At 41.3% G+C, this 27,244-nt stretch overlaps 1 protein-coding gene across 2 annotated transcripts; it reads right to left on the reverse strand.

The window, feature by feature from the left end:
• Positions 1–1,623: 1,623 nt before the first annotated feature.
• On the reverse strand, positions 1,624–26,674 carry LSG1 (large 60S subunit nuclear export GTPase 1). 2 transcript variants are annotated; one of them, XM_081234331.1, is made up of 14 exons: positions 26,519–26,674; positions 24,718–24,844; positions 20,635–20,755; positions 20,370–20,456; positions 19,753–19,839; positions 14,661–14,721; positions 13,342–13,518; positions 9,416–9,814; positions 8,885–8,986; positions 8,593–8,738; positions 8,035–8,156; positions 5,354–5,433; positions 3,603–3,776; positions 1,624–2,097 (listed from the first exon to the last, which is right to left on the reverse strand). In XM_081234331.1, exons 1-14 carry the CDS (start codon positions 26,615–26,617, stop codon positions 1,918–1,920), a joined length of 1,962 nt encoding a protein of 653 aa, XP_081090457.1. In that variant the 5' UTR covers positions 26,618–26,674; the 3' UTR covers positions 1,624–1,917. The 2 variants fall into 2 exon arrangements, with proteins under 2 accessions (XP_081090457.1, XP_081090456.1); XM_081234330.1 differs by having other exon boundaries at positions 8,035–8,149; positions 8,586–8,738.
• Positions 26,675–27,244: the final 570 nt, after the last annotated feature.

The raw sequence follows: 27,244 nt of genomic DNA on the forward strand, positions 1-27,244 counted from the left end.
GGGAAGCTGGGGTGCTTACCAACTGGCCCCCATTCCTTACTGGTTGGGGGTTACCCCAGGGAGTGTTAAGCCCCCAGCCCTTCTAGACTGCCCTGTGTGCAGGCTGAGCAAGCTCCTGGGGTGCAGAAAAAGTCCTCAGGTGGGAAAGCAGAAAACACAGGGCTTGTGGAAAGCTGTGAGCCTGCACAGGAACCGTGTATTGGGCTGCAGGCGAACTCCAATTAGGCTAAGGGATGTGGAGTGGGTGGGGCATCTGCACAGACATCATCTCTTACCAGCAATACGTGCTAGGAAATTGAGTCAGATACTCTTCACAACTGTTACACACCCATGAATGTTAAATATCAAAGGCATACATCAAGGAATAAGTCCTCACATTTATGTTTGACTTTTGACAGGGTTATCAAAATAATTCAATGGGGAAGGGCTAGTCTTTTCAACAAATGGTGTTGGGACTACTGGATGTCCACATGCAAAAGAATGAAGTTGGTTTGTCCCCTACCTCACACCATATACAAAAATCAACTCTGGCCCAAAGACCTAAATTTAAGAGCTAAAACCCTAAAACTCTTGGGAAAAAACACAGGAGTAAATCTTAGTAACCTTTTATTCGCCAATACTTTCTTAATTATAATACCCAAAGCACAAGCAACCACAGCAAAAAAAGATAAATTTGGACTTCATCAAAATTAAAATTTGGTGAATGAATACTTATTAATGAACAAAAATTTTTAGTTTCCCACATATAACAATTTTCAAATATACCAAATACATTAAGGTCAGTTAAAGGCAAGGCTTCTTTAAAAAAATTTTTTTTTAACTTTTTTTTTTTGGCCACACCTCATGGCTTGCAGGATCTTAGTTCCCCCACCAGGGATAGAACCCAGGCCCTTGGCAGTGAAAGCAGAGTCCTAACCACTGGACCACCAGGGAATTCCCAAGGCAAGGCTTCTTAACAGTGAATTCATGAACTTTGGGGACCTGTGAATGTTCTGATACATTTTGCAAAATTGTGTAGGTGGGAATGTGCATTTTTCTGGAGAAAGCATTTATAACTTCCATTAGATTTCCAAAAATATCTATGACACAGAACAAGGTAAGGATCTGAATTAAGGGAATAATGAGGCTCAGAGAGAAAGAGAGACAAAAGTAAAGAAGTGAGAGGCTGAAGCAGCCATAGTGTATTATAAAGGTGATTGTAAAAGGTCAACTGCCCTTGTTGGTCAACTACTCCTGATGGTCCTAAGTGCTAAGGACATCAAGGATCCCTACACCTAAAACAAGAACCAGCTGCTTAACTGCTACTTTTCTCACTCGCTGTGGGTTTGGCTATAGAAAAACCCACGCTCCCCTCTGGGGAAGAGACTCACGGTGACTTTCAACAGAGGATTATGCTCTTCAAGGGCTTTTAAAAATCACCTGTGCTAGCCCCTATTCCAAGATCTGATATGCCTTCCGCCATATTAGGGGTGTGTTGGGTATGTGTGTGAGATGGAGAATCACAAATCTCATAATGTACTCAAAAATCCATCTAAAATCCCAGCATGTTTTAGTAAATTAAAATTGTTTAAATAATGTGAAATGTCCAAATTGCAGTGTAGCTACACAAACAAATAAAAAATCCATGTGGCAATTTAATTTTAATATTTCTTCAAAAAATCCCCAGTTTACAAATTACTATGCATTTGTATGTATGTTTACACAAATAAACATACATCATTTATTGCCTCATCTCAGATTCAGCCTCCTACAGGAACAGGTTTCTGGGGCTCCAAGACGACCCTGTTAATTGGAGTTGGTGCTCTGAGGAGCCCCCCGGTCTTCATATCAGCTGTTGGGTGTGAATCACAAGGGCAGGGTCCACCCTATCGCACCACAGATGCACAGTGCAGATGCTACTTCTGTTGCAGGCCAAATTCACGTATCCAGGTGCTTATAGAGTCTACGACTTTTCTCTTTTTTATTTCTGTTGCCATGTTTTTTCCAGGGCTTCCCAGCCCCCGTCTCAGAGCTCACGGTAGCTGCCGTCACCAGGCCACTCCCAGGCTTGTAGCCCATCACAGCCTGGACTCCTTTGGTCAAAGCTCTCACATTTTCCTAGGAAATAAGAGAAAATATTATTGGCAATGTCAGCAGTCTCCGTTACAGGATATGCACAGGATTGCTTATGGAGAACTCCAAGAGAGTGGACTTCCATCTCTCACTGATCCTCTTTCTCTCCCCATTCCTTAATAAGTTTCTCAGTGTTTTGTCTTCACTCCATTCTCTTTGTCCTCAACTTTGTTTAGTCCATGGCTTCAAACAACATCTATAACTAGGCTCAATACCAGCTATTTTCTGGAAATCTCTATCTTGATATCAAACTTCAACCGGCCACAACCCAAAGTTAGTTAGAAGCTGACTCTCCATTCTTTATTTCGGCCAGTGGTATAAGAATCTGCCCAGCCCTGAAGATGGCACACACTCTGTCTTCCTTATCTATCACATACAGCCAGGCACTAAGTTCTGTGGATTCCATTCTCAAGAACTTTGTACATCTTCCCCCCTCTTCTCCATCCCCACTGCTCTAACCCAGGTGTTCCTCAGCTTTCACTGGACTTTCACTTTCACTGCAAGACTCCTCAAATCCAGTGTGCACATTTCTATCAGAGTTCTCTAGTCTGTATCTCTCTAGTCCTGTCCTCACAGATCTCTGATGGCCGCCTGTGGCCTGGGGAATCAAGTTCATATTCCCTCACGTGGCACACAAGGCCACCTACAACATGGGCTCTTTACTGAAGAAGTCCACTCTCACCTCTTTTTGCCTTCGTTCATGCTACTCCTTCTGCCTGGAAATCTGGCCCTCACCGCTTCTTCCAACTGACACATTTTTATTCGTTCCTCAAAGTCCAGCTTAAATAGCACTGCTTTGCTGTAGTTTAGCAAGGATGTGGAGAAATTAGAACCCTCATACATTGCTGATGGGGATGTAAAATGGTGCAGCCACTTTTGGAAAGTTTGGCAGTACCTCAACTGTTAAACTTAGAGTTCCCACGTGACCCAGCAATCCCACTCCTAATGTATGTATCCAAGAGAAATGAAATATATGTCCACACAAACACTTGCACATGAATGTTCATAGCAGCATTATTCATAATAGACAAAAAGTGGAAACACCCCAAATGTCCAACAACTGATAAATGGATAAACAAAATGTGGTCTATCCATTCAATGGAATATTATTTGGCAATAAAAAGGAATACAGTACTGATACATGGGTGAACCTTGAAGCCATTAGGCTAAAGAAGCCAGTCACAAAGGATCACAGAGAGTATGATTCCATTTACATGAAACGTCCAGAATAGACAAATCTTTATATAGAGAAAGTAGCTTAGTGGTTGGCAGGGGTTGGGGACAGAGGGGAGTGGAGAGTGAATGCTAATGGGTACAGGGTTTCTTTCTGGATTGAGTGGTGATGGTTACATAACTCTGCAAATATCCTATAACCTACTGAAACGTATATTTTAAAAGTGTGAATTTTATGGTATGCGAATGTTATTTCAATAAAGCTCTTAAACAAAATGTACTGGATCAGAAGTTAAAAAAAAAACTTTAAAACTTACCTGATGGAAAAAAGTTTTGTCCACTACATTTTCAATCTGATTTGCTTTTTTATTTCTGCGCAGCTGCATTTTTATTTCCCCACCATTTGCTTTTTTCTCTAGGAGTCGCTGGTGTTGATACTGAAAGGTCAGAGGATCTCTTCCAGGAGGAGGATGACAGTACAGGAGTTTACCCTGCAAAGACAACATGCATGGTAACAGCACATCCTCAGGGCCATCTGTGTGAGAGTCCACAGAGGAGGCCTCTCCACGGTGCACCCTCTGATGGAACTTTCGGCCTTTTGACAGCTGAGCTGAGTTTTGGTCACTGCAACTGGAGAGTCCCTACTTACACCCTGCTGATGATCCTTAGTGTTCTCGAGGCCTACCTCTTCCCACAGCTCCCACACAAGAACGAAATCTTCCCTGTGCCCCCTTTTACCTTGTTTACCGTACTCTTCAGTACATGTATATGATTATACTTAAGAGAATATTTTCCAAAACAAAATCCAGGACGTAGTTGGACAGTGTAGCTGTACTAATGGGGACACTGGGCCTGCTGCTGTTGTCCACTGGGTGCCAAGTTTCCTCTTTCCACCATAAACACTCTAAAAACTGTGGTTGTTTTTAACGCATCTCCCCCACCCTCCATAGTTTTACAAATGGTAAATGAATAAATAATTCATCTATACAAATATTCTATTAACTGTTTTCCTACCGAATTTAAAAAAAAGAGAATATGGCTGCCCTTTTTTCTATGCTCCAAGCTCTGCTGATGGTGTATTGAGAAGAGGACGGAATAAAGTGAAATCCTCACAACCAATTAAGCCCCTGGAAAGCTTTTTTGTGGAAAGAAGTAGCTTAATAAATAAAAACTATTGGGGCTAATTAAGTGCCAGGCACTGAGCTCAGTGATGTGCGTGCGTGCGTGCGTGCGTGTGTGTGTGTGTGTGTGTGCGTGTGTCTCCATACACTGTTCTCATTTATTTCCCATAATAATCTCATGGGATAGGTACTATTAATTCCTATTTTACTGATGAAGGAAACCCAAAACTTAGCATGTCCTCACTTGTAATAAGAGAATAATACCTCACAGACTTACATTTTTTTTTTTTTTTTTTTTTGCGGTACATGGGCCTCTCACTGTTGTGGCCTCTCCCGTTGCGGAGCACAGGCTCCGGACGCACAGGCTCAGCGGCCATGGCTCATGGGCCTAGCTGCTTTGCGGCATGTGGGATCTTCCCAGACCGGGGCACGAACCCGTGTCCCCTGCATCAGCAGGCGGACTCTCAACCACTGTGCCACCAGGGAAGCCAAGACTTACATATTTTTAATGAGATGACAAATGTAAAACATTTAGAACTATTCCTAGCAGGGCTAGCTTTGAATAAATGTTAGCTATGATTATTATTGTTACTGGACAAGTGTTGGAAGACAGGTATATAAACAGCTACACTGCAAGGAATACTGTGATATAGCTGCAGTAGGAACACCCAAGGGCTGGAGGAGATGGAAAAACTGGAGACATAAATTTATCACCTTCACTGCGAATAGGTATTCAGAGACCTTCATCTCTTTCATATTATGTCAGTCACTTCTATGAGTTATATGACGCTAGCTCTCCTGGATCAAGAATATAATTCCAGTTACGGCACAATATCAATGAGAAGATATCTCCTTTATAACCCAGCTGGTTGCCATTACCCTAAACATACGCTGTGGAGAAAGAAGACCTACTTATTCCAGAGGAACAAGAAGCAGGGTTCACTTACATTGACATAATCCTTCAGGATGTAGCGTGCAGATCGAGGTTGGTCTGGCTGTCCATGTGCTGTCATGAATCCTCGCATACCTGTGAGGAGAAATGAATTTTGCAAAACCTAAGTTAGAAAATATCACAACAAAGACAACTGAGGTGATGGAAATCTAGCCTTTTCTGTTATTACACTGTGCATTCTTACTTAACCTTAAAAAAAAAACAAATCAACTAATAATGTAGAAAATATTTTGGTTAGCATTACAAAAACATCTGATAATCCAGGAGAACAGACTATATTGTTACATCTGATCTTCTGACAACCACCTAGCAACATGCTGTGACACATTCAACCTCTCTCTACTCCAGTCATTTCTTCTATCTCTCTGATTTTAATTATTGATTCCAGGAGGCTACTTGTACAATGCTATGTTGTCAATATTATTAGCAAAACCCAAAGCAACAGAGCAAGTTTTCTTATTTAATGATATGTCTACACCTTTTTCAGTTTCCCAAACATACAACGAAGATCCTTTTAATACTAACTCAAGGGCTTCCCTGGTGGCACAGTGGTTGAGAGTCCGCCTGCCGATGCAGGGGACACAGGTTCGTGCCCCGGTCCGGGAAGATCCCACATGCTGTGGAGCGGCTGGGCCCGTGAGCCATGGCCGCTGAGCCTGCGCGTCCGGAGCCCGTGCTCCGCAACGGGAGAGGCCACAACAGTGAGAGGCCCGCGTACCACAAAAATAAATAAATAAATAAAAATACTACTAACTCAATTAGAAGGGAGTAGCAGAGCACAGCGGGTAAGAACACAAGCTTTGGCCGACAGGATCAAAACTCAGTTCCCTCCCATACTAGCTGTATGTTGGCTCCTTCAGTTTAGAAGAAAGTATCAATAGTTATAACCGTACACAAAAATACATTTAGGAAAAGGAAAAAAAAATCTAAAGATTAAAAAAAAAAAAAGGATTACAGTAAAATAGTTTTTCCCAAGTAAAACACCAAACCCAACAAAACTAAGAAGGAAAAACATTGTTGGGCTTCGCTGGTGGCACAGTGGTTAAGAATCTGCCTACCAATGCAGGGTACATGGGTTTGAGCCCTGGTCCCAGAAGATCCCACATGCCACGGAGCAACTAAGCCCGTGCGCCACAACTACTGAGCCTGCGCTCTAGAGCCCACGAGCCACAACTACTGAGCCCGTGCGCTGCAACTACTGAAGACCGTGCACCTAGAGCCCACGCTCCACAAGAGAAGCCACCGCAACGAGAAGCCCGCGCACCGCAAAGAAGAGTAGCCCCCGCTCGCCTCAACCAGGGAAAAGCCTGCGCGCAGCAGCAAAGACACAATGCAGCCAAAAAACACCCCCCAAAAAACAAAAAAAAAACCATTGTTTATTAAAGTCGTTAACTTCTACAGGGCTAAAGAAACCATAAATAAACAGTGGGAAAAACATTTGCAGCACAGGTAACAAAGAACTCCTATAAATGATTATGACAAAAACAAATGATGCATAGAAAAAAGTGATTCTCAGAAGACCAAATGGCTAACAAATATATGGACAGATGTTGAATTTCACTAATATTTTAAGAATGTTTAGTCATCTGTTTTTACAAACTGGTTTTGTCCTCACTCTCTTTGATTTCATCAGAGAGAATCAGATGAAAAATCTTAAAAGACTCACATTTCTTTCAGTTTTATCTGGAAATCAAACCAGATGCAAAGTTTAGTGCAAGTCTACCTTTCCCCATCTTCCAGGCTAGCACACTAGAGAGGTCTAGATTAGGAAATCTGGGTTCTCACTGAGGCTATGCCACTGACCAGACACCACCTTGGGCAAGTCATTTCATGCTCTGATTTCAGATTACTTGTCTTAAGAAAAGGGGGATGAGAGGTGGGGGAATCTTTAAGGCCCCTTCTTGCCTGTGATTTTGTGACTATAGCAGTCTTGCAACAAGTGCTTAGTATTCGTCCTCTTTAAAGTCGCTCAACTAAAGTAAATTCAACGTCTGATTTTAACCATATAAGTGTGGTTTATATCAAATCACCTTTCTCTGCCAGTAAATACTCAAACAACCTGAACTCTTTCCCTGCTGGGGGCAATTCCTTACAAAGGCAAGCCACACATGCATGGAAATTTTTTTAACACCGCTTTTTCTTTAGGTAGATATGCGTCTTTCCAGATTACCTTTAAAGCTTGTGTTTAAGGTAAATAAATCACAATGAATTGGAGAAATGACAGACAAAGATAATTCCCATGCAGAAAAAGAAAAAGCCGACATAGCCTTAGATCAGAAGCCCTGTGTCTACACTTGAGTCCTAGGCCTCCCATAGGAAAGGGCCTGAGAGAGCCTGGGAAGATGTGTCTCCCAGGCACTTGATTTCTATGATGAAGACCTGGGGAAGAGGCAAAGGATACAGAGCAGCTCCTTCTCTAACTCTAAAAAACACTTTAACACTGACGTAAAATACCACTCAGGCAGTGGCCGGCTCTCCCTCCTTTACTGCTGGACCAAGTCAGCTACCTGGAGGCCACTTGGTGGGCAAGACCAACAGGACAACAAAAATATCAAGGCTGAAAGATGACATGACAAATGCTAAGGAAAAATTCTGAACTTGTACCTTTGCAGAGTATTTCTCTTAGTAGCTATACTATTATCTTTTGTTCATGTTTTAAAATAAATCACAACTCACATCCATAAGCCGTCAACAGTTCTTCTGACGTTGGAGGTCGCTGGGGATCTTCATCTTCTCTAGGCTTTATGATGTCAATGCCGTACGTAGCTTCTAAAACACGTCTTGGAATATTCTGGCAAATGTAAGATTGTCAAGGAATCCGTTTCTTTGAACTGACCCCCTCCTCCTCCCCTTGGTGTCTTCTAAGAACATGGTATTTCAGCACCTGTGACAAAAAAACTTTTCACCTCTCCAAAGAAGTATGACTATTCCTTAAAAGACTTTTCTCCCCTCTTTTAAACACAACCTTATGCACAATGATCACTTCCAAATGTATCCTTTCAAAATGTTAAAATATTATCTCTGAAACAGACCTTAAAGATGACACATTTTTATGTAAATACACTATAGATTTGTGAGATGACCCTAATTCAGACATAAAGCACCGAGTCTTTGTTTCTAATCCTTACAACTATGTAAAGAGTGATTATTTTTTCCTCCCCTATCTATTACCCAGATTTTTCTTAAGCCCTAATATACACATAACAACCAAAATTTTGGCACAGCACAGAGGATATTAGTGATATAGGTGGGAGGTGATCTCTCATCTGGTCAATCGGGAGGATTCCGCTGCAAATCATCTCGGCTTTGGTAGAGACAAAGGATGGCATCACCAAGCCTGGGCAGTCACATAAGCAGAGGCCAGGTTCCACATAGAGAGTCTGAAAGACAAGTAAGAGGTTTATGCTGGGCATACAGCACAGGAAGGGAAAGAAGAGCAGCACAAGAGTGGCAAAGAACTTCAGAAAACACCCAGAGGGAGGAACTGGCGGAGAAGGAAATACAGAGGCCGATGCTGTAGAAATACCTGAAAATGCTTGGTGTGACCGGGCGTGGCAGACACAGACACCTTCTTGTTGCCCATGATGGTGTTGATTGTCGAACTCTTACCAACGTTTGGGTAGCCCACCTAGAAGGGTGTCAGAAGGAATGTTTACAGTATAAGTTGGCAAGGATCACAGGATGCCGAAAGCCTACCCTATCTAACAAGCCTATCTGAAGGTAAGAACATTGGACTGGAAGTCTGAAGACAACCCTGAAAGCTCTCATTCTAGTATCTCTTGTAAGTGACGTTGACAGGTAGGGATGAACTGGGAGACTGTAGAAGATAATTAATATGAACAGTGGTGTAACCAATATAAGCCTTGAGAAAGTTCGTTCTTTGAGTTGGGCTTTGCCTGTCACCCAGTCTGCTCCCAGGATGCCCGTGGGCAACAAGAGGGCATCAATGTTCCCTGTGACGCCAGGGCCTGACTGATCTCTGGAGTTCCAGTGTAGCTACCAAAGGATGGGGAATACAGACCGTCACGGAACAATTTTATGACATATTTCATCTTACCAGTCCAACAGTAAGTTGTCCATTCTTCACCTTCTTTCCAGAGTGTAGCTGCTTAAAGATCTCCAGTAATTCCTGCTTCGATACCAGGTGGCTAAGATTGTGGATCTGCCTCTTCTGTGGGGTTTTCCTTCCTCGCGCCTCAGAACGCACAGCACAGCGTTCCTTCCCATCCTGGCCGCGGGCCTGCTCGTCGGGGCTGCTGCCATCTTCTGAGCACGTCTGCCAGTCCTCCTCCTCCTCCTGCCGACAGTCCTCATACTCGCTGTCATCTTCATCACTCCTGGCAACTTCATTAAGTGAAAGATGTTCAGTCCCTTTGCGTAGAGTTTCAGCTTCGTCACAACTGGAGTTTTCAAACTCAGCTGTGACGGCTTCTCCACTGTCTCCGTTTACTTCTTCCTGATGAAATAACAGAAACCACAAAAGTTCAGAAGTGTGTAACAAATGCACTCTTCACTCTGGTGAACAACATTCAGAGTTGGTTATCTAAGATGAACAGAGGACAAGGAAAGTTACGAAGGAGAAAGAAAAAGGGGAATAGAGGGAGAAGATAGCATGAGGATATAAGCAAACTGTCAACAGTGGTGTCCTCTGGAGCGGTGGACCTTCACTTTACACGGCTGTGTATTATTTGAACTCTGTACAAATAACATGTATTACTTTTCTAATAGATAACTCTTTTCACCTATTAAAAATAGGTGAGCAAGGGTTTAGAAAAACCTGTATCAAGCTGAACTCCTTGGCACTACACTTTTTTTGCAATGGGCTGTAGAATAAAACAAAGCATTTCTCATGAACGATAAAACATTTGACAATCTCTTCTCTGCACAAAGCAAGAAGGGTATAATTTGTAATTTGAGCTTCATCGTATATTTGCATTTCAAAGACAGTGGTTTGCATAGTTAAGGAAACTGCTATTCTTTTGTAACTGCCTTTAATAAATCATAGCACCATGGAGCATAGGTCCCTGCGTGTGAAGTATGAGAGCAATAAAACTCGACTCTACACATGGAAATTATTCACCAACCAACGATTTCCTTTGGAAAGAGAAAGGTAAAAATCATTTACGATTCATGGGTGTGTTAATCCTTCTGAATTCCTATGGATAACAAAGCAGAAATATGGCAATTTATAGTATTAACAAGCAGTATCAACAAGGGAGAATTGATTCAGATTTAGAAGTGATGGAAACCTATCATTTCCAAATAATCTAGCATTACAATGAGTAGCCACCACAGGAGAGGGCATGATGAACTCAGTTAAATAGGCATCCTACATTTTAGGAAAGAGATATTTTAAAAAATGTCAGGGAAAAAAGGTATGATTTCATTGTCATTCCTGGGAACTCAAAAAGAAATATGGAATTGGAAGCAATTTCTATGATAAATGAGCAATAAATGTAAAGAAGTCACTGTGTGCTCTTCTGCAGAACACAAGAATGTAAGCTGAACATGAATGTGTATTAGGAAAACTAAGGCTAGAAGCAGTTTTGGTGCAGGAAAAATGATAAAGGCAACAAAAGGACTTCGCAGTAGTTACATCAAAAATAGAAAGAAAGAAGGGAAAAGTCAGTCTTTTGGGGGAACACAGTGCAATTTAAGAGATGGCCAAGAGAAAATCAAAGTACTCAATTCAAAAAAATGTCCTATTTTTTTAAAATAAGAAAGGTTAAGCAACCATAGAGAAAGAACCAAACTTCAGATAGGTGAGAAAACAGCAAATATCTATTTTTAGTAAGTTCGTGCTTGACACTCAAATGACAGATGTGATTAGATATATCACAATGGTAGCTGGCTACTTGACTTGGAAAATCATGAATAACAGATTTCAGAAGACCTGGGAGGAATAAATAGGGTTCAACTTTTAAAAAGGAAGAAAGAATATCTTCCATAAATCATGCCCTGTTAATCCAGAGTCTGACAGGGAAGCAATTCCTCAAGTTAGGAAATTCCTCCAAACAACTCCTCCCCTGACAGCAATGGGAGGCAACAAGGGTTCCCTGAGAACAGATGGTGCAAACAAATCCCACTTCCCTTTGCAATCTACTCCTTGGCTGATAGGTCGGGGAATACCACAGATGTAAAAGATGAAATGAAACACATAAAGTACTCAGAATAGTAGTGCCTGGCTAAGAATAAGTTTTCTATGGGTTAGTTTTTATTAACAGTAATAACAGAATAACTATTGTTATAGCCTTTCAAATACATCTGTATGCATCACACTAAAATGCTTGGTACTGAGCGCTTATTAAGTCCACAAAAGTTCACAGAGCTCTATCCTTGGCTCTGGTCTACTCAACAGCGTTATCAATGACCAGAAAGAATATATAGAAGGGCCAATACAAAACCTGCAGATAATTCAAAGCTGGAAGAAGAGAAAAGCAAATGACACATGCAAAATGAATTCTACCTTGTTCCCAAATCACTAATATTTAAGAGGAACAGCATGATCCTAAGCTGAGCTAAAACCAAAATGAAAACCTTTTCCCACATGTAAAGACAGGATGAGATCTGCTTAGTAAGTCTTATCTTTTAAATATTTGAGGGATGTGGTTGTTCACAGGTTCAATGAGCCAAGAGCATAAGCTTCTTTGAAAGGGGGTGAATTAACAAAAACTCTGAATTGCTGGGAGAATCCTGATCACAAGAAATAAGAGTGCATTTCCTGGGCAAACCACACCTGGAATACTGTACTCAACCACCTGCCACCCATTTTAGGTGTGTGACACAGGCAGACAGGCGCTCAGGGTGAGGACTGCTCTGGAGGTCATGTCTATAAGGAGCAGGAAAGCAGACAATGTCTCTTCTGCAGAAGAGAGAACACGGGGAGAGAGGAAGAGGCCTCAGATCAAAGGTAGGGAAGCTGACTTAGCTTCACTGGACTAAAGAACTTTCTAACCTTGGAGATAAAAAGGAATGAGACACCTGGTGTCTGCCATTTAAAGCAGTCACAGAGACAGCATGTGACTGCCAGGGAGGTGGAGGGAAGAACTGCTTCACAGAGTTAGAGCTCACTTACTTGTGAGCTCACCAAGGGGAGGGTGTTGTATTCATAGCACCCAGCTCAGCACACTAACCAGTCAGTAAACAGTTGATAAATAGAGGTGAGAGGAAAGGAGGTGGAGAGGAAAAGATACGACTTTAAGTCTCTTCCTGCTCTAAGATTCTATTACTAATTTCTTTTCATAGTTGGTTACCATTAATTTTTACTAGAAAATAACTCCTAAACTGTTTCTGTAAAAAGTGGATTAAAAGATACAGAAAATAACATGGTATATCTTAATTTAGGACTACTTCATTTCTTTGTTTTCAAAACAAAGTCAAAAGAGAGTCTAATTAAGTCCAGAGAAGTTACTACATTCAGTTTTATCTGACTTTTTGTTCTGACTTCTCTTAAAAGCAATTACAGGGCTTCCCTGGTGGCGCAGTGGTTGAGAGTCCGCCTGCCGATGCAGGGGACACGGGTTCGTGCCCCGGTCCGGGAGGATCCCACATGCCGCGAAGCGGCTGGGCCCGTGAGCCATGGCCGCTGAGCCTGCGCGTCCAGGGCCTGTGCTCAGCAACGGGAGAGGCCACAACAGTGAGAGGCCCACGTACAGCCAAAAAAAAAAAAAAAAAAAAAAGCAATTACATACAAGGTCAGTATGAAACTTCCTATACAATTTTCTGCCTAAAATTAAAAAAAAAATTAAAAATTATAGCTACTATCAGTGTGCATCATAGACCCCTGGGATAGCAGCCTATTTACAAACCAGAGAAAGCAACCTTGTGGCTTACTTTTCTATAGATCACCTGACTATCACAGCAAAAGAAACAAATAAAACCCAAACATCAACAATAAAAAAATTAAAAAAAAACCAGAGCACACTTAACAGAAGCCAAAATCCTCCTCCTTGAAACCCAACCTGAAAAAGTCCCCCAGGTTACCTTAGAGTCATCAATCAGTTGAATGGCTTCAGACAAAGCCGACCAGAAAATGACCTTCACATTTTCCTTTTCGAAGAACTCGGCCCAGGCACTCCGCTGCTCGGTAGTCATCAAGTCAGCCTTATTTATCAGAATAACATTCTCCTTGTTGTCATCAATTGTTTTCACATAACATTCCTATGCAAGATAAAGATATTTACATATTTCTCCAAAAGGGGGAAAATCAGGCTAATTATACTGAAGATCCCCAGCTATGACTAAAAGTTTTTACTGTCCCCAGTTTTAAATCATTCCCAATTTAAAGATTTTTAATCATGATACATTCTATGGATCCTTTCAGCAAGCTCTGAAAAGAAATTAGGTCATCTATACTTAGAAAAAATACTCTTCACATAAGAAACTGGAAAGGGTAAAAAGAAATGCTTTCCCACCCAGTTTAAGTAAAACAGGTTCTTATTTCTTTAAATTATATAGTTCCTCTCTTTAATAATCTTGAATTTTTTTTTTTAAGCAAAGTTAAAGAACTGTATAACTAGATTTGTCGGCCAGCGGGACTATCTTCAAGCCAAGTGACGATAGCTAATAATAATCTTACCTATTAATATAAAAAAAATTTTTTGAAGGCTAAAAGGAAAACAAGACCCAGTGATTAATTCCCAAGCACAGCTCTCCATTAGGAAATAGACCAGAAGTATGAAGCTGAATTATTAAGAGTTTCTCCATTAAGACTGTTATTCACCAGTGGATTTTAAAATAATCAGTACTATTCCTACTCTGGTCCTCAAACAAAAATAGGAATACTTCATGTGTGTTCAGTGTCTTATTAATTGAAAGCCTGTATCACATTATTTCTTGTGATCCTCACACCTTAATGATTACCCCCTGTGGTGTTTTACAAGCTTAGTTCATTTGTAAAATACTACAGTCGGTAATAACTACGGTGTGAGAAAAGAAAGCTTAGTGGGATGGGTAAGTGAAGGGACTAGGCATATGCTAAAGTAAGCAAAATGCTATTTCAACTAGAGTCTCTTAAAAAATGAGAAACACTGGCAAATGCCTATTAACAAAGTGGCTTCGAAACTAAAAGTAGAAAGTTCAAGTGTTTGTGCCTTCCTGCAGATGGAAACAACCGTTTGAAGAAAACATCTATCTAAACAGTCCCAAAATGCAAGCTCCTGACCTTGGGAGGAGCAGGAGGCCAGATTAAACAAAGCTGGAGGAGGGTGCAAAGGCCTGCCTAGGGTCACTGCTATCGGGGATGCTGTCCTCCCACAGCTGCCCAAGGACTTAAAGTTTGAATCATGTCACATTTTACTTACCAAATCCTCACACCTAAATAGGAGTGGATTTCGAGCATCTACTATCTGGACCACGATATCACTGAAAAACAAATGTGAGATACACCAATCACTGTGAAGTGAAAGGAAATAGTAGCAAACACTTTCCACATATTAAGCACTGATATATTTAACTTTTTAAGGTACAATTATCCCCAGTTTATATACGAAGAGGCTGAAGTTTAGAACAGCTAAGTGGCTTGTTCAAGGTCACCAGCTACTAAGTGAGGGAGCTGGAATGAGAACGCAAGCACTCTGGACCAGAGCTTGTAGTCTCTGATGATGTTTCATTGTTAAAACTTTTATCTGTATCTTCTAGTAAACTCTCCTGGAGAGATCAAAGAGTATTCCAAAGACTTCAATCCAAGGTGAGGTCTACTGTATACTCAGTGCCTAGTTTACACTTGTGTTAAGTAAGGCCTCAAAAACCCCTAATATATCACTTGCTCACAGCTGCCACCATCAAAGCCTATATCTTATTTAAACCTAGGGCTGACATGTGTACATGTAGCAAATCATCATCTGCCAGTTCCAAGAATGTGTTTAAATGGTAAAAATACAAAAGAGCAAAATATCAACTTAAGTTGCCATAATGAAGCAGGAATGATGAGTCCAACATCTTCCATCACATGTAAGATGATGTAGCAATATGAAAAGTTTCTGCGGCTGACAGCAAGCCCCTCGAATCCCTCACAAATGTAGTGAGGACGACAGCAGCTGAGCACTGTAAGAATAAATACTGCACTTCTCCGGCAGAATCCTCCCTCCCTTCGGACCCTGTGGCTAGGAAAGCTACTTTAAGGGCCAGCTGTGACTGCCACTGGAAGGAAACAAGCTGTGGATGTGCTACCACCAGTCTCCCGCAAATCCGTTTCTGGTCAGCTTTTCCTCAGGTAACTCCTATGCAACTGAAGGAAATGTATTAAATCAAGGTTACCATTTAGGGCAGAGCTTTTGACAAAGTGCATTTTCCTTCAGAACAGTTAAATTTCCAGCATGATCTTGTGAGTCAAAGAAACTCACAGACCTGCTAATTTATGACAAATTGCTTTTAAGTTCTCTAGTTAAGTGGGTCCTAGTATTTCCTTCTTTAAGGTAATATCTACCACTTTCCAACTGTGAGGATTTAACAGTAAATGCAAAAATGACTGCAAAAAATGGACAAAGCCTAATGAACTAAAATTACAAGGTCCACACACATTATGTCTACCTACCAAACAGGTAGAAAGAACAACCAGCTTAGACACACCAGTAAGAAAAGAAGGAAAGTTTAAGGCAGCTTGCTTCGTGTGCTGAATTACGATGCCTAGATAAGTGCCAGCTATGTACTGGGAAGGGTTGATGCAACACAATGGAAGCGCCTTGTCTTACTGGAATACAGCGTTCTGCCCTCCGTGCCTCGGCAGTTTCCGCCATTTCAATGACATATTATACATCAAATCTTTTCTGATAACTACTCTTGAAATTAAAGAGGCAGATGGCGTAGCTAGCCTGTTACCAAACAGGAGACATCTGCTTTACAGAACATATCAATAAATATTTCCTATTAAAAGACACAGCAGTAGTCACTTTACTGATGTTTCTATGTGACTCAGATCTACTTCTGTGTGATATAAACTATATTCCCTGAGTCAGAAACATGTTCTCTCTTATAAAACCACAGAGAAATATCACAAAAGAGTAAAAGAGCAAGTAATGCTGTAATCCAATAGAAGCTACTAGTTTCAATAGTACAGGCTCACTCTGGGGAAACAAATTGCTTATTTAGGGGCATGAAAAGCAAGGGAAGGGCCTTGCTGTTGTTAAACCTGGAAGAACACATATGGCTACCTCTGTTCCCTCTCAAAGCCTGCAAAACATGAAAGCAAAGACTGGAACTCATCAGGACAAAGAGAAAGAAAGAACAGCAGCTAAGAAATGTCAGCCCAATGAGAAGTGAGCCTGTTCATGCCCCAGAGCTCCGAGAAAGCTCAGGATTAGAAGCATCACGTCTAGCTTTCATGGCAAGAGTGAGGTAGAGGACTGAAATCATTCTCAGCAGGGAGCAATTAGGTCCACGCCCCTGTTCCATTCAGCCAGGCAGCCACACGTCACCCCACAGCCCCTGTGGAGAAAATGAACCCTGGAGAAAATGAACCTGAGAGGCTCCTGAACTGGGACCTCAAGCAAAGGAGAAGGTGGGAAAGAGGTGCTATACTGAAGAGAGGAGGATTAAGCATAACTCTACACCCCAAATTATGGAAATGCCCAGCTCCCTTGTATTACACCGCCACCTTTAGCCCTGTTCCTGGCAGGAGATAGTCCTCCTCTTTAAGAAACTGACTGATCCTAGGGAAAACACCCGTAGATACTGACATCTTAGCATATTCCAAAAAAATAAAATTGATCCCTGCTCAGTTACTGTACAGTGAAGTTCACCAGTGGGCAAACTCCACCCAAACAAAAGTCCTGTCAATCATCTTTGTAATGCTTTGTTCTTAAATATGAACGGACAACAAACATCATTTGACATCGGAGGAAGGCCTCTTACATAAAAGTCAGAAACCAGAATAAGTAGGAAAAAAAAAGAATGCAGAGGGAAGACAGACGATAAAGGAAGTAGGAGAAAATCTAGAATTAAATAGTAAACTATAAGTGTGCAAATGGGGGCACTCCCACAAGCATGAGGTTTCAATATTCCATATTGTTACCATTTAACTTTGGAAATAAGAAAACAGACGTTTTCAGCAGTACACATCCCAAATGCTAATGAGGCCCTGAAGGAGAGATTAGCTCACTCTGTTCCCTGGGAGAACCACACTGGGTCTTCCCAAGCCCCATTCAAGCCTGCATGGAGCCCGCGATCAGGAGCAAGCTTCCCCTTTCTTCAGGCTTAGAGATTTGCCTTGCTACTCTGACCTCCTCACATCCCAGGCCAACAGCCCTGTCTGCCCCTGAGGGAGCAAGATACGGGGTGGGGGAGGTATATAAGTGACTTAAAAAAGAGAGAGAGAGAGAGATATAATTCACATATCATAAGATCCATCTTTTAAAAAGTGTACAGTTCAGTGGTTTTTCGTATATTCACAAAGTGGTGCAACCATCACCACTATCTAATTCCAGATCATCTTCATCACTCTAAAAAGAAATGTAAATAACTTCTACAAATTTAATCCAAGTCCTTTTTCTTAGTAACGGTGCTAAATGTGCTAATATTCTTTCCCAGTTAAAGCACCCTGTTTCCTAATGTTCTTATTGGGTATATTCTATGGACTAAACAAACAAACAAACAAACCCACATCCTAAGGGCTCCTTGTTAAAAGCATCATTTCAAATATAAGGTTCATTTATGATCTCCAAAATTTACAAGCTGCTCATGCAGCTCAATATCAAAAAAACAAACAACCCAATCCAAAAATGGGCAGAAGACCTAAAAAGACATTTCTCCAAAGAAGATATACAGATTGCCAACAAACACATGAAAGAATGCTCAACATCATTAATCATTAGAGAAATGCAAATCAAAACTACAATGAGATATCATCTCACACCGGTCAGAATGGCCATCACCAAAACATCTACAAACAATAAATGCTGGAGAGGGTGCGGAGAAAAGGGAACCCTCTTGCACTGTTGGTGGGAATGTAAATTGATATAGATACTATGGAGAACAGTATGGAGGTTCCTTAAAAAACTAAAAATAGAACTACCATATGACCCAGCAATCCCACTACTGGGCATATACCCTGAGAAAAACCATAATTCAAAAAGAGTCATGTACTAAAATGTTCATTGCAGCACTATTTACAATAGCCAAGACATGGAAGCCACCTAAGTGTCCATCAACAGACGAATGGATAAAGAAGATGTGGCACATATATACAATGGAATATTACTCTGCCATAAAAAGAAACAAAATTGAGTTATTTGTAGTGAGGTGGATGACCTAGACTCTGTCATACAGAGTGAAGCAAGTTAGAGAAAAACAAATACTGTATGCTAATACATATACGTGGAATCTAAAAAAAAAAAAAAAAAAAAGGTCATGAAGAACCTAGGGGCAGGACGGGAATAAAGACGCAGACCTACTAGAGAATGGACTTGAGGATATGGGGAGGGGGAAGGGTAAGCTGTGACAAAGTGAGAGAGTGGCATGGACATATATACACTACCAAACGTAAAATAGATAGATGGGGGAAGCAGCCGCATAGCACAGGGAGATCAGCTCAGTGCTTTGTGACCACCTAGAGGGGTGGGATAGGGAGGGTGGGAGGGAGACGCAAGAGGGAAGAGATATGGGGACATATGTATATGTATAGCTGATTCACTTTGTTATAAGGCAGAAACTAACACACCATTGTACAGCAATTTACTCCAATAAAGATGTTAAAAAAAAGTTCATTTATGGAATCCTTATAAATAATTCATATACTCTTTGACAAAAATAAAAACCTTTTAGCTATCAGGATATGGAAAAGACTTAAAAAATCTCCCAGTCTCAACTTATCAAAGGCATTCTCTTCTTTTCAAAGCCCAATTAAAACAAATCATTCCTAATTTCCCCCAATACTACTAAAACTGCTCCTTCCTCTGCTCTGACTCAGCCCACTACCCTCTCTCTAATACAATAGGAATCACACTCCAGTTTGTATTTTACTAATACCTTAGTGCAACGATCACGTTTCATCCATCTGTGTGCCCCTGGTGCTTGGTCCTTTGCTTGGCCTCCCCCATAACATATTTGCTCTTTGCAAGCAGACACCTACCCCTTTCCCAGCCATATTTTCCATATTACCGGTAGGAACTCACACACATTTGCTGAAATAACTACAGGCGCTTCAGAACTCATCTTACAGAAAATAGTCACCACTCTTGCAAGTTTATCAATGTGTTTATCTAATAACAAACACCCCTTATATTTAAAAAGAAATATAGTATCTTACTTTCAGGTTTTATAATAATTCTCAGTAGCCCTGTGCATAACTTGATCCTGTCCCCTCAGCCCCTCCCTGGGCTCACAAACATATATAACTTCCCAATCTAATAGACTGCCGCCACCACATACTCCTTACACAAAAAGAAAACAGTAACCTACCTTCTTTCAATCACCCTCCAGAGCTGGCGCCAAAAATCCAAATTTCTTTCAAATGGAGTCAATATCAGGTTTTGTTCCTCTTCCAACCTGATTTTAGAATGAGAAGTTTATACCTCTGCCAGCTTATAATAGTAGGGTTCAAGTAGTATAAACACCCAAATTCACTGCATTAAAAAAATAAGTACACAAGTATTAACTGTCAAATGATTTTTATATACTTTCTGCTGAGTCAATATGCAAATCAAATGCAAATTTTATACTTAAGCTTTTTAAGCCCTGAAAGTTTATTTAACGCACAAAGTGACATTTCTCCCAGACATCTCTTCCTGGAAGAATGCTCCAGAGAGCAGAGATCAACTCCAGGGTGACTAATGGCTAGAGAAGGGTATGAAAAGGAGAAAAGGCCAGGAATGGAGCAATCAACTCACCATCTTTGTGCAAGGACACATGTGCACAAAGCAATGCGGTTTGCAGACACACCAATTTGCACTTATAAGATGAAATCTACCATTTCCCTTTTAAAAGAACAAAGCCTTCAAAATGCAAATAGCAATGCAAGCACACTAAAATGCCTAACTCAGAATTTCAAGGCAATCTTCCTGTAGACTAACACTCACCGGACAAGCTGACGTCTCCATTCTAGAAAGCTATCTTTCTCTGCCTGTCTGAGTTCTTCTGCACTAGTTTTTTGGTCCCACTTTGGTCTGCAACAATCACAAAGGAAAAAAAATTCCAAATGAGTTACCAAAATAATATAGGAGATTGGGATTTAATAATAGCAGCTGAGAAAAGAAAGCAGAAAAACATGAACACCAAATAAAAAATTTTATATTTAGTGGCCTTGTTATGCCTTTTAATGTCCTATATTTTTATTCAACTCACCTCCTTGGGATACACAAGAACTGTTTGTTTTCTTCATGGAGTTTCTTAATTCTCTGGTTCTCCTCAAAAGACAGTAGTCCAGTTCTAGCCTCAGGAGGTACAAATTTAATATTAAGCTTCTCTGTTTGTAGGGGAAAAAAAAGTACTGTTATTTAAGAGGAAGTATAGAGAGTGAATGTTGGTCATTACTTAGAAAACTAAAAATATGAGCACCTAAAACAGAATTTAAGCTTTCTTGATTTAGATAGATTCCCCTAGTCTTGAATTAATTATAATTTCTAAAGGAAGTTTTCTAGCCACCCCCCCAAAAAGAATACAAGAACAGATCTTTATTAAAACTTTCAAAAGGTCAACCACTTTTTCAAGTACTGATTTTATAAAACTCCACATGCTAAATGCATTTCATGGAAACAGAAGCAGTAAGAGTGGGAAGGGATTGTAAACAATCATTACAACCAATCTCTTCATTTTACATGTGGAGAATAATTGTAAGCCAATGGGAGTGAGGGGGGAAGCAACGATTCAGCAAGGAGACTTACTCCAGTTAGAACTGGTAAACTACTTCACAGCTATAATTTATATGAAATATTTATGAACAGCCACAATTAAGCTATATAAGAATTCAAAGGAATAAAAAAACGTCCAGTCTATGTATGAACCAGAGACCTCTGCTCTAGGGCTCTATCCCCCTCAAGTTGCTTCAGGCCCCTCTACTGTACCACACATGGCCACCTAGTCTCCCGGGCAGGTGACTCCACTGAGATAAGCACCTGAGAAGCCAGCTAAGCTCCTTACCAAAATGCCAAGGGGAGGTCCTATCCAAGGATAACAGGACATCTTCAGCAATGTTCCTCTTAACCTTGAAGCAAAGACTGCAATCTGCTACCCTCATTGGACCACCAATACTGCATGGTCCAGTCACCTAGAGCAGCAGTCCCCAGCCTTTCTGGCACCAGGGACCAGTTTCATGGAAGACAATTTTTCCACGGACTGGCGGGGGGTGGGGGTGGGGTGGGATGCTTCAGGCGGTAATGCGAGCCATGGGGAGCGGCAGATGAAGCTTAGCTCGCTCGCCCACCACTCACCTCCTGCTGTGCGGCCCGGTTCCTAACAGGCCGTGGACTGGTACCTAGGTTGGGGACCCCTGACCTAGAGTACAGCCAATTCAGTCCCCATTCTCATTCATGTCATCCTCAACCAACAGTCAGAATACACATCCCTTTAGCCTCATACTGGATAATTATTTCACATCAATTCCTCCTTCCAATGGTGATCTCCCACCCAGTGTTCCCACTTTGCTTGGGCCAACCTCTGTAAACGTCTCCAGCCCCTTGATTCTTTCCTCTTCTCCCAGTGTACCACCCAGCTTGTAGCTTCATTTCTTTCCCTATTTGGCTAAAACCACATGGTCCATCCATTCCACCACTCTCCGACCAAACATCAAATTCCTTAGCCCACTATCCACTCTCGTTTTCATTTCAGTAATGATGCTGAGTTCTGCTGGAGGTAATCACACAATAATGCAGCCACCTGTCTCTGAACTGTTTTTACTACCAACACTTCTGACACCGAATGTGTGGGTTTTCCCACACCAACAACCAGTTCTCCAACTCTCCAGACACCAACTGGGTGTCCTACAATTCAATTCTATTCTGACACTAACTATCAAGTGACTTCCCCACTTCAGATGCCAAATCTCTGAATGTATTTTTATGGAGGCCCCATAGATTAAATCATTGGCCACTGGTGATTAACTCAATCTCCAGGACGTCTCTGCTCCCCAGTGGTTGAGGGAGGAGTTTCTGAAAGTCCCAACCCTCAAATCCCAGGGTTGGTTTCTGTGGCAATCAACCTCCACAAAGAAGTTACCTAGGGGCCCACCGGTCACCTCATTAGCATAAACTCTAGTAAGATTGCAAGGGGCTTATTATGAACAACAAAAGACACTCCTCTCACCCCTACCACTCAAGAAATTACAAGGGTTTTAGAAGCTCTTGTATCAAGGAACCAAAGATGAAGACCAAATATAAATATATTTCTTATTATATCACAATATCACATCTTCCTCTTACTTGCTGAACATAAGAAGTGAGTACGGCCTGTGCCATCTTTTAAAGGTAAAGAGTTCCCAGTGAATACTTAGCATATCTCATTGTTTTGCTCTCCTGTGCAAGGTCAGGGATCCATGTGAGAACCGGCTTAAAAACCATGGACCTAATCTGATTCAAAACGCACTATGTACACACACACACACACACACACACGTACAATTTTGCCTGCAATCTGAGGGGTTCACATCTGAAACTTGTAGCCTCCAGGTTAAATCCCTGTCCCTCTGTGTCCAGGAGACAAGTGCTGTCTGAAGGCCATAGAGAGTTGAGACAAAATTCTATCACTTCTACATTATTAAGGAAAAGGGGAAAAGGCATGAAATTAATTTCAATGAGGAATTCTTACCGATTTTTGAAAGGCTTATGGAAACTTCATTATGTAGGTATGACTGCTCAAGTCACTGGTCATTCGTGATTAACTTCACCTCCAGCTCCTCTCCTCTCCCCAGTGGGGCTAGAAATTCCAACCTTCTAATTATCCTTACATTGCTCACAAGACCAAGCCCCATCCTGAAGCTATTCAGGGGTCCTCATTAAAATGCAAAAAGACACTCCTCACTCTTCACTTACTCCATCCCCTCCATAAAGTCTGGTTTATTCTAGCTCACTAAAAATCTTGTTCCTAATCTTTTCTCCATTCTTCTACTACTACTATTTCAGTTCTGGCCTGATTCTCTTGCTGTACTCAAGCAATAGTTTCCTAACTACTCTTTCTTCCTCAAAATCCATCAGTGTTCTTTCAAAAAATGTTTCCTACTTGCTTACATCCCTCTAAAGACTCCTTTAAAGGCCTTATTCTCTCCTGGCCCTGGCCCTCCTCCCTAGTGTTTGTGCATCACATCCTGTCCCCATGTACTTTAAGCACCAACAGGGCGAAGCTCCTGTTTTTTTTTTTTGCACATTATTTTATTTTATTTGCACATTATTATTTTTGTTTTGTTTTATTTTTTTAATTTTTTTGGGGGGAGGGGATTTTTTTTTATTCAAACAGAAAGTCACAAAAATTATAATCACCCTCATCAGTTCCCTCAGTCCGTTTTCTGAACACAGTGGACGGCTGCTCAGATCGTAGCTTGAAGTGCTCTGCCTGCCTGTGTATAATGTCCTGTGTCATCTCACCTGTCCTGCTAACATCTACTCATCTTTTAAGACTCAGCCCCAGGGGAAAGCTTGCCCGGACTGGCCCTAGTGTTCCTTCAGATAGAAATGAACACCAACTCCATCTTTTATGACCCTATTCTCTGCTACAGACTTCTTTTATAGCACCTTAGACAAAATTCTGCAGAAACAAAATTTGTCTTAGTCAACACCATACTTTCGGGAGTCAGTACAACACCTGAGAGTAGCTGGGGCTCAATAAAAGCATTTTGAACAAATGAATGAATCTGCTAAACAACATAATAACACTTATAATAAGAGAAGAGCAATAGAAATGGTAGTTTATAATGCTGTCTCTGTGCCAGGTAGTTTTCTAAGTGCTTAGAAAAAACAAAAACAAAAACAACAAAAAAGGGAAAGCAGTGACTAAAACAAATTACATGCATGGAAAAATTCACTATGATGTGTTAACAAGTGCTTTAAAATACAATTCAAATTGCCTAAGTTACAGCTGCAGGCCCAGGATTTTGCTTCTAACAGTGGTATCAGAAAACATTTTCTGGAAAATGCTGGTATTGTCCACTGTAATGTTGACTGGTCTCTTTCCTTATGAGAGACTGAGGTTCTTGAATTTGATATGATGATGGATAACCTGAAGTGTTTTTTAGAGCTGAATTTGAAAACTGTGGCACATTCTGTACCTCCCAGTTGAGTTCATCTCGACCTTCCCACACTGCTTCTGGGATATGTGCCTTTGGTTTAAAGACAGCTCCTTTATGAGTTTGGTAGGATTGGCAAAACACTTCCAAGCAGACTTATTTGTATATAGTCAGCAAAGACACAAATGTGCTGTAGGCACTCAGCAACAACTTACCAGCTACAAACTCTGTTCCTGCAAGTTCTGCAGTGGCAAGGAAGTCATCCAGGGAGCTCTGTTCAGTCACGGACTGAAGATTAAGACGACCCCAATCATAGCCATCATTGAGTTCACTTGTGTGCAACTATGAATAAAACACAAGGTGGTAATACAGCTGCTCTCATCTGCTCTTAACATCCAAACTAACTCCCAAGTAACTATTCTATGGTCTTGAGGGTGGTATCAGCCCCTTTAGAGTCAATATTAATAAGTTAACATTTAAATGAGCACTTTCTTACCTCACTTTCTTATCCATCTTACAGATGGATAGTTACTCTCCATTTATTTTCTCATTTTATTTTCAAAATCTTTTAAGATAAATTTTATTGTGTCTCTATTTTACTGATGAGGAAACAGGATTAAATTAGATAAAACAACTTGCCTATAGTGGCAAGCTAATATGTGGTAGAGATAAGAACCTGAACCCATATACCATATACTCTGGTCCTGGCAGCCACTGTTAGTCAACTTTTTTTGACGGAGACCCACAGTAAGAAATACATTTCACATAGTGACCCAAATGCTGTGAGAAACTTAGTGATACAACTGTGTACCATTCAGTATAGTAAAATGGAAACAAAGGAATCCTGAAACAAAGTTACTTTATTACATGCCACACAGACTGGTATTTTCTTGAATTCTATTCTGTAGGGTGAAAAACCTGGCTAGTTGAGAGTTACTGAACTGATTTCCAGACACAACCCATAGTTTGATAAGATAAACACCATCCTAAGCTCTACATTCTGTACAGGTGCAAGTAAATGAAAAAATTAAAGGTTAAAAGGCTAGGTGGTTTGCCCAAGGCCACAGAATCAGCAAAAATCAGCATAAGGATTAGAATCCAGTTCTTTAGAATTCATAATCGAATCTTCCCACTACTTCCTAATGGGTACATTAACAACAGGTTGCTTCAAAATCAATTAAAACTACTGGCAATCTAATGTCCAGAGTAACTCTCACCTGATGAATATTGATGAGCTCTGTATGCTGTTTACTCTGCAGATTATATACAGATGGAAGTTAGATGGTGTTTAGTGCACATGGATAATTTAGAGACACCTTTGACTTTGCACAGATTCTTACAGAGAACTTCGCGAGTTCTCAAATACATGAGGGAATGAATGTCAAAATGACAAACACAAGTAAAACTACTTCATCCGCTTTACAAGGATACTAAGAATTATGATCGTTCCCAGGCCCAGGGAACTATTAGGCCCGCCAAACTTTGGAGATAAGTTGTTCGGCTTTGAGTGAAACCACTAGGGAATAAAAAGGGTGAAGCAGGAATCTGAGTTATTTTGTACTTCTGGTACCAACCAGCGGCTCTTGGAGGGTCAATTCTTTGAACAGATGAATACAAAAAGTAGTTTTTATGTCTTTCCTGTACAGAAACTTACAAACGCTTTCATGGCTTACAGGGCAAAGACCAAACTTTTATCCTGGCATTCAAGATCTCACTGCACCCTCATCACCACACTGGCCTCCACCTCTGGGCTCTGTGCCTTGCTAGAAGGAGGGCCTGTTAATCTGCCTGGTAGGCTCTAAGGGACTTGAACATCTGCGCATTGTGGTATTCGCGGGGGGCTGGGGGGGTCCCAAACCGATCCCCGCGGTTAACGGGGGACGACTGTACTCATCCTTAGAAACCCTATTTTGGCATCATTTCCTCTGGAAAATTTCCCTGTGACCTCTGACCCCAAGCTTCGCAGCTTTCAGACTCTCATAACTAGACAGACTGGGAAAGATGACAAGCTCTTACCCAGGAGTCGGTGTGACGATGGCTACGGCTCCGCTGAACTTGCTGGCGGATAAGAGCCCGACCGAGGGTCCCAGCCTCCGGCGCTCTCCTCCGACCCATAGCTGCCCCGTCGGCCCACGAATCTTACTCGCCGTACCCGCTCCTGTTTTTTGGATAGTTAGGCGATAGATCTCCGGAAGTGACGTATGAGCTAGCCCAAGTAGTTAAGGCCCGAAGTTGAAGGGAAACACAATAATTGTTTCAAATCGCCACTTATATATGTCATATTTGCCACTATGATGGAAAATAAATGTAAAGTGGTCTGAGGACTTAATTTTCAATATCTTTCTTAGGAATATCTCAAATTTTGATAAGTTGATTAAGTTAAAAGAATGGTACCTTCCAAACTTGTGCGTCGGTCTTTAGCGTCCGGTGTAGAACTAGGAGACGTGGAAAACGTGGCCGTTCATATTAGGGATACGAGCCCCGCCTCCCGGCTACTTTCGTCAGAAGGAGGCGGAGACCCGGGTGAAGGGTGTTCCTGCAGCGCTAGGTGGCGTTGCTTCCCGGCGCTAGTTTTCGGCCGGTGTTCTAAGGTGTGGCCTCGCTGCTGTCACGCCCGGCAACTAAACAGCTTTTTGTATACTTGGTCTTCCGGAGCTGTGAATTGGTGAGAAGAGTCCCATCCTGGATGGCAGTTCGGAATGGAAAGAGCTTGGCAAGGTTGCAAGGAAAGCCAAATGGATC

This window comes from Mesoplodon bidens, assembly GCF_964165515.1.
Source record: "Mesoplodon bidens genome assembly, chromosome: 5".
Classification (NCBI taxonomy): Eukaryota; Metazoa; Chordata; class Mammalia; order Artiodactyla; family Ziphiidae; genus Mesoplodon; species Mesoplodon bidens.